The sequence below is a fragment of the Lactuca sativa genome, chromosome 9 (assembly GCF_002870075.4).
Source record: "Lactuca sativa cultivar Salinas chromosome 9, Lsat_Salinas_v11, whole genome shotgun sequence".
In the NCBI taxonomy this organism is placed as follows: Eukaryota; Viridiplantae; Streptophyta; class Magnoliopsida; order Asterales; family Asteraceae; genus Lactuca; species Lactuca sativa.
In genome coordinates, this window is record NC_056631.2 from 19,002,746 (window position 1) to 19,010,395 (window position 7,650).

General features: G+C 34.3%; 1 protein-coding gene across 1 annotated transcript; it reads left to right on the forward strand.

Annotated features, from left to right (window-relative positions):
- Positions 1 to 1,974: 1,974 nt before the first annotated feature.
- LOC111876551 (uncharacterized) lies at positions 1,975 to 7,170 on the forward strand. Its single transcript, XM_023873112.3, has 9 exons — positions 1,975 to 2,471; positions 3,788 to 3,973; positions 4,130 to 4,222; positions 4,458 to 4,640; positions 4,741 to 4,843; positions 4,926 to 5,111; positions 5,721 to 6,448; positions 6,567 to 6,796; positions 6,872 to 7,170. The coding sequence occupies exons 1-9, from the start codon at positions 2,259 to 2,261 to the stop codon at positions 6,930 to 6,932; spliced, it is 1,983 nt and encodes a 660-aa protein (XP_023728880.1). The 5' UTR covers positions 1,975 to 2,258; the 3' UTR covers positions 6,933 to 7,170.
- The last annotated feature ends 480 nt before the right edge of the window (positions 7,171 to 7,650 follow it).

A 7,650-nucleotide genomic window follows, 5' to 3' on the forward strand; every position in this document is an offset into this window, starting at 1 on the left:
TGATGACGTCGTGTACTCCGAAAAGTTTAGACGACGGTTCTGGATAAGAAAATGGTTATTTTCTACATATTATTGATGACTTGCAAGGTTGTTTTCCATATTTGTGAAAAATAAGATGTGATAGGTATATAAGTTTTTCTCCGATACAAAAATGCACTGTCACAATTCGTCAATTAGCATACGACAAGGGAATGGATTCATAGGATGAGTATTGAAGGATGTTTGAGCGGACAACACGAGAAAGTGTTTACACATTCACTATAGTTGTGATTTTGGTTTACGACGACCACTAATTGTGCAAACCTACGATCAATGATGTTCACCGATTGTACACGCAAATGAAAAAAAACATGAGTTCCTTGGAATGCTAGGTAACATTAATTGCATTCATTGGACGTGGGCATTGTACCCTAGCGCATGATGCGATCAATACATGTGATATGATCACAAAGAGCTGATGATAATTCTACATGCAAGCGTGTTCTACGATATTTGGATATGACATGCATTCTTTGACCTCACATGAGCAAACAATGACATCAATGTTCTTGACTAATCACCAATATTCAACGACATCTCTATTGGAAAGTCACACATTGTGTCGTTTCTGGTAAATGGAATAACATATAAGCGTGGGTACCATCTTACTAATGAAATATATCTCAACTTATCTATCTTTATCAAATCATTCACATGTCAAATGATGAAAAAAGAATAAAGTTTTATGACAACCCAAGAAGCAGCTTGGAAAGATGTGGAATGAACATTTGATATCCTTAAGAGGAGTTAACAAATAATCAAACTCCCGATACGGTTATATTGAGACGTTTGAATTTATTATTTTAAACAATCTACCATCAATATATTTATTTTCATATTCAAATAGCTGATTATTCTTTAGTAAAAAGAAACTGATTATACCATCATTCATATCAAATGAGACACAAGAAAATGTTTGCAAAACATAACTTTTATAACACAATTAGTTGCATTCAAATCAAGTATTATTCATTGCATTACAATTTGTATGAATCATCAGTAAGATTTTATCATGTCATGTTCGTACTTTGACTATTAAGAAACAAAAGATTTTGGTCTAATACTTAAATTCAACGAAAAAAACCACTTGTGAGTAATTGAAAAGGCTACCGATCGTAACAAGTGTTTAGAATTAAGATAGTTTAGTAAAATCTTTGCTAGACTACTTGATATGGTAGAACATCGTTAAAGGCCATGTCAGAAGGAAGAAAGAAGAAAATGGCGTCGGGAAGAAAGAGGAATGATGTTCCTACATAAAAACGCCGTTGAAAGGCCAAAAAAGGAAAATAATTAGAAAAATAGAGGAAGGAAGAGAGAATGATTGTTGCTCTCCGTTGGCTTTACAACGTCGCTTATCTTAATGGGAGAGTGTGGCGATATTCCGGCCATTACCACGGCGTTTTGGCTCATCCACATCGGCAACAAAGGCATGTTATGTACCCACACCCACTATTCTTACGTATATTTGTGAGTTTTAAAAGTAAGTTTTTTTTTTTTTTTTTTTTTTTTTTTTTTTTTTTTTTCATTTGTACAATTAAAAATAAAAAATGATTTTCATTTTGGACTATTCCTTTCTCATTTTAGTAACTAAATCAATCCATAATCAAAAATATTAATTCGGTTTTGTCCAAACCATTCCAAAAATCCGAACAAGACCATACAATCCAATCTAAACTGTCTAATTGTATCCAAACAGTGAACCTAGCTACATTTGGTAGCTCTAAATATAAGGACTGTTTGAAGAACACTTTAAAAAATGAGGGGGTAAAGGTGAAAAATAAAAATTTGTACAAAACCACCTCTAGCTTCCGGTGCAGTGTCGGGGGTCGCTCCACAAACCATATATATCTACATAATGAGGCAAGAAAAAACCTATAGATACACAGTCATATATATGTAAGAGAAACAGACGAAAATAGAAAACAAGAGGGAGGAGGAGCCTTTTGGATTGAGGTTCTTTTTCCCTGATAATACGAATTACAGAGAAGTTTCATATATAGAAGCATTGATAAACCTTTTTTTTCACAAATTTCCAAGTTTTTCCCCAATTTTCCCCTTTCTTTCTATATAGGTATGTTGTATATCACCTTCAGAAACCCTTATTCGATGTAAATTGGGTTGTTTTCTAGAAGGATTAGCGTTGGATACAGATCAAGATACATATACAATTATAAACTATAAATAATTCTGTAACTTTTATTCTCTTCGGTTATCTGGTAATGGCCAAAGTGCATTTCACTCCGCCACCGGCGTTGGCACAACCAGTGCCTACCCCCGATCCCGAAGCGATTCCCAACGAGAAATGGGTCGCAGGTGAAGACCCGATTCTTGAAGTGTTGAATTGTGTGTACCCTACTTTGGATTCCGAAGATAAGAGGAAGGACGTGATCGAATACATGCAGAAGCTCTTCAGAACTTCACTCGGAGTTGAGGTTTATTTCATTTCAATAAAACTTCTAAAATTTTGCATGCGTAGGGGTTTGCTCATATCTCGGGTCTCGTCTTGGTCCGGGTCGGATTCGGATATGGGTGTTGGATTGTGTCAACTTTTTTCTAAAATCATTTTAATTTTATTTTAATTTATCTGCTTATATTATTATCCCAATCAATTGTTTTTTTAAACAGAATGGGGTGTGATTTTTATTTGATTCTTCCAATTCTTCAATCGAGTTCGTCGACATGTTTGATTTGTAAACTAGGGTTTGATTCTTACACCCGATTTTACTTATACTACTCCCAATTGACCAAAATTGGAACTTTTACAAAATTTGGGTAATTTTTGTTCATGATCTTGTTAATCGCTAATTGTCGGTTCATTTTCTTGATGATTGCTATTGATTATAAATCACGGTGGAAAAGTTGCTATTGAATTTCTTGAAGTTGAATCTGAGCGGTGTGATGCCATTGCCGTGTTCGAAATAATCTGGAACACAAAAATTTGGAATTTTGTTGATTGTTCGGATGGGAGTTAATGAATTTGGTAAAAGATGAAGACATTAAAGTTTAAACCTTCATCCCATCTGCCAATTGACTTTTTACTATTGATTATATTTATTGCAGTTTCATCCATCATCGGTGAGCTGAATGTTTTTTTTTTTTTTTTTTTTTTTTTTTTTTTTTTTTTTGTGTGTGTGTGTGTGTGTAGATTATGCATATGGGTTACCAATCTAATGTTTCGTTTTAACCATCAATGTCGGGATTAGGGTTGAAAAACTTAATCTTACTTTTCAACATATAAAAGATCTTTTATCTTTTTGGAGATGTTGAGGAGCAATGAAGAAACTGCTCTTTTATAAAATCTTATTTCGGCAAAACGTGTCAAATAGCAATATACTATATGAAATGAGAAACTGTAAATTTTTAACTGTCGCTCAATAAGAAGATCATGACTTCTGCTCTTTATGCAAACAAGAATAACACATAAAGATGGTTACTTTATATAACAAAAGAAAGCTAGAAGTATAAAGAACATAAAGACAAATGATCGATATTCATATTTTTTTTTTGTTGATTATAAATAAATCTCAATATGAACATACATAGAAGTTGCATGCTTGGGAACTTTTGAGCACTGATTGTGATTTGTTTTCTTTTTATGAGATATCATATGGTCAAATATTTAAACATGTTTACCTTTTTGTCATTTTTTGCTACATTACCTTTTAATAAGTTTCTTGCTAAGTTGTTAACCATTGCTTGTTTCTTCATTCGAGTTTAAAAGATTGATCAAATGTTTAACTTGTTGTAGGTCTTCACCTATGGTTCAGTGCCACTCAAGACTTATCTCCCTGATGGAGATATTGATTTTACAGCCATTGGTGCTCCTGATAGGGGATATACTTTGCCTCGGGATGTTCTTCATCTCCTTCAGGCTGAAGAACACAATGGAAACAATGAATTCGAAGTAAAAGATGTCACATACATTGATGCGGAGGTTAAATTTGTGGCTCTTATTATTATTATTTTTTTACGCTAGCATTTTATGCCAACTAAATAAAATCAATCCATTTATAATCTATGTATATTACTTAATATGGTATACGATTTTTCAACAACAGGATTAATAATGTTGTAATGTTTCGCGTGGCAGGTTAAACTTGTGAAATGCATTGTTTCAGGCATTGTTATAGACATATCGTTTAATCAATTGGGTGGACTTTCTACACTTTGTTTTCTTGAGCAGGTGTGATCACCTTTCATACGTATACATATACATATACATATACATATACATATACATATACATATACATATATATATGTATGTATGTATGTATGTATGTATGTATACACATCATTCATGGCATGCATGCAGGAGACGATTACGTAGCGTGGTGGTTACAGATATATAAACTCAATAGATATTTCATAAAAATGACTTACCATTTGATTTGATTTTTGTTACTTTGTTTGATACAGGTGGATCGCCAAATTGGCAAGGATCATCTTTTCAAACGGAGTATAATTCTAATAAAAACATGGTGTTATTATGAAAGTCGTGTACTCGGTGCTACTTATGGTTTACTATCGACATATGCATTGGCAGTTTTGGTTCTCTACATATTTCATGCCTTTGGTGCATCTATAACCAACCCGTTAATGGTAATTAATCTCTTGTAACCTTGTGAAAAAACTCGGATTTATAACCAAGATTTATGTCTGTATCATCTAACTAACGATTTCTTTTATTGCTCGGTTTTAGGCTCTTTTCAGGTTCTTGGACTATTATGGCAAATTTGACTGGGATAACTATTGTATCAGTTTGAATGGTGTGGTTAAGAAATCTTCACTTCTAAACATAGTTGGTATGAAATAAGTTATTTGTGAGGTTTCTTGTGTAATTAATATACTTGGTTTCTGATTCTAATCAACTCTTGTTTTATTCAGTTGAGTACCCTTTAAACGAAAGGACTGGTGCTTTCCTCAGCGATGCTTTCTTGAATACTTGTATGGAAACGTTCATATTGTGTTCTAATGAATCCACATCAAATGTGTCAAATTTCATGTGGAAGCATCTTAATATAATTGATCCATTAAAGGAAACTAACAATCTTGGCCGCAGCGTTCAACAAGGTAACTAACTCATCATGTGCATTTAGGTCACCGTTTGATTCGTCGTTGATCCTGGTAGATTCCAAAGGAATTGAAAGTGGGATTCCATCAAGTAATGGAATTGGATTTCTTCAATAGTTTTTTCTATCTGATTGATTATATCATTCCTAAAATAACATAAGGAGGAATTTAACTTCCATATCCTTAATTACTAAAATGACTTAATAACTTGATATGGTTAAACCACAAAGGTAAACTGTTAATTATTATTTTGATTGGTAATAATAATCAAATATTATTATGTAAAATTTAAATAAATAGATATGTATTTATATAATAATCAATAAAGGTTACTTGTGTTGTATGTCATTATTAACATTCCAAATCCATTTCATTTTTTTTAACATCCAAACTTTGTGGCAAGATTTGAATTCTTTTAAATTTCAAATCCTTCTAAAACATTTTGTGAACCAAACGGCCCCTTTTAGTAGATCTTACTTGACGGTGTTTTTCTAGGTCATATATCTCTATATTTGTCGCTCAATTAATTTCATTTTGTGTTTTTCATGCATGATATCTCCTCTCTTGTTCTATCAACTTTCATGATAAAAACATTTTGTTTTGTTGCAGCAAATTCTTACCGCATCTTGAGTGCGTTTAGATACGGTGCGAGCACACTCCGTGAGGTTCTTGAACTACAGAATGAGAATATTGGAGATGGAATCAAGAAGTTTTTTGCAAACACCTTGCAAAGGCACAAACCAAAGTGTATTCCGGATGTTCCACTAACGTTTGATACTTTATCACTGTCATCCTATAGCGAAACCGAATACATTGATGACGTGGACTCAAAGCTTTCATATGATGATCTTGATGATGTGTCGTATGTGGGGTCTGGTGAAGCAAGCGATCTTGATGTATTTCAAGATCTTAGTCCGAGAACTACTGCCAAAATGGTGAAAGGTGGCGGTGGTCACGATGATGTGGCACATGATTTACGAAATCCGGATGTGATTGGTGGATTTGGTGAAATGGAAAGTTTGAATCCGTTTGCGGATCTCACCGGAGACTATGAAAGTAGTATACGGAATCTGCTATACGGTCAATTTCACCATGGTAATGGTTTAAATGGTTCTCTACTTATGGGCCATGTGGTTCAACAGCAATATGAGGAGGCAGCTGCTCCTGCTCGATATTTTTGGTCTTCATGGTTCCGTTGGAGTTCACCGCCATCTCCTCAGGTGAACTCAAATAGTGTGGTGTATCAAAATGGTCAAACCTCCAGGCAAACCGGTCAACAGTTCCGGTTGGAAGAAAGAAACACGGTTCGTGGAACCGGGTCGTACATCCCTGCCACGGTATGTTATATGTATATTCATTTTCCTGTTTTCGTTATGGTCCAGTCCGGTCCAGTTTGGACCGGACTGGACCAGACTGCTTGAACCCATTTATCTGACAATAAATGGGTTTTTGCAGAACATCTTCAGAGGAGGAGCAGGATCGCGAAGGGGTTGGAGACCAGGAGCACGTAACCGTCAGCAAGAGCAGAGTCATCGTGGGAAACTGAAGCAGGTGATGTACTCACAAAGGAAACTTGTGTTTGGAGCTTTTGGTGCTAATGCTACTAATCCAGAAGAAAGTACTTCTGGCTCACAGTCACAGGCTCCCCCTCCTAAATATGTTTCATGTGGTCGGAGTCAGGGAAGGTAAATTAAATTACTCTTACGTGTTTGATTTTGTTTTTTCGTTTTTTATATTGTGTTTTATTTGCATGTCTTCAGTGGTCAAGCCGAGCACCTGTTCCTCAAGAATGAAGAGGAGTTTCCCCCTCTAGCAACTTGAGGAGGCTGGAAATATGTATAAAGACAGTGCTGGTTTCATTATCTGGTTAATCATTAGATCTAACTTACAAGACAGAAACTCATCATAGGGAAAAAGACGGGGAAAACTACCCTTTTATTAGGTTTATTTTCAAGTTTTTTTTTTTTTTTTAATTTATCTTTTAAGACTTCTGGCTTGTTGTGTGTGTGTGACATAATGTAGATAATTAAAGAGTTTGAAAAAATGTAAAAAAAAAAAAAAAGACTTTGTATAATGCTTTCCTGTTGCTTGCTCTTTTTCCATGGTTGTGTGAAACTTGCTTCGCAGTTGGGTCTTCAATGCGGAGAAAGAGGAGAATTTCTTTCAGGTATGCTCTATCTCTTTCTCTTTCAATTGTGTTCTTCCAAGAAAAATTAATTTTTAACACTATATAAAATTTAAAGGTCTGTTTTAATATTTTACATTATAAACTAACGATATGCTATTCAGTTTTGTCATACTAAGATTACAGTTCTTTTTGGTAAACACCATGTCAATGTACTTTTAAACCATCCGACTTATGCCACTATTCTTCTTTGGCACCCAATCATTTTCATGACCTGTATTCAAACCATCTCAAAATCTTCACGTTTTGCTAAATTTTTATGACAAAATCATCCTTGTGTTTTATTCAAGTTCCTATAGATATTGTTTAATTATAAATTGAGCACATTTGTGGTGGAGAATACCATTAATTGTC

Coding starts and splice junctions, on each gene's coding strand:
- LOC111876551 (XM_023873112.3), top strand. CDS start 2,259: ATGGCCAAAGTGCATTTCACTCCGCCACCGGCGTTGGCACAACCAGTG. Junction 3,974..4,129: donor TCACATACATTGATGCGGAG/GTTAAATTTGTG, acceptor TTCGCGTGGCAG/GTTAAACTTGTGAAATGCAT. Junction 5,112..5,720: donor TGGCCGCAGCGTTCAACAAG/GTAACTAACTCA, acceptor GTTTTGTTGCAG/CAAATTCTTACCGCATCTTG.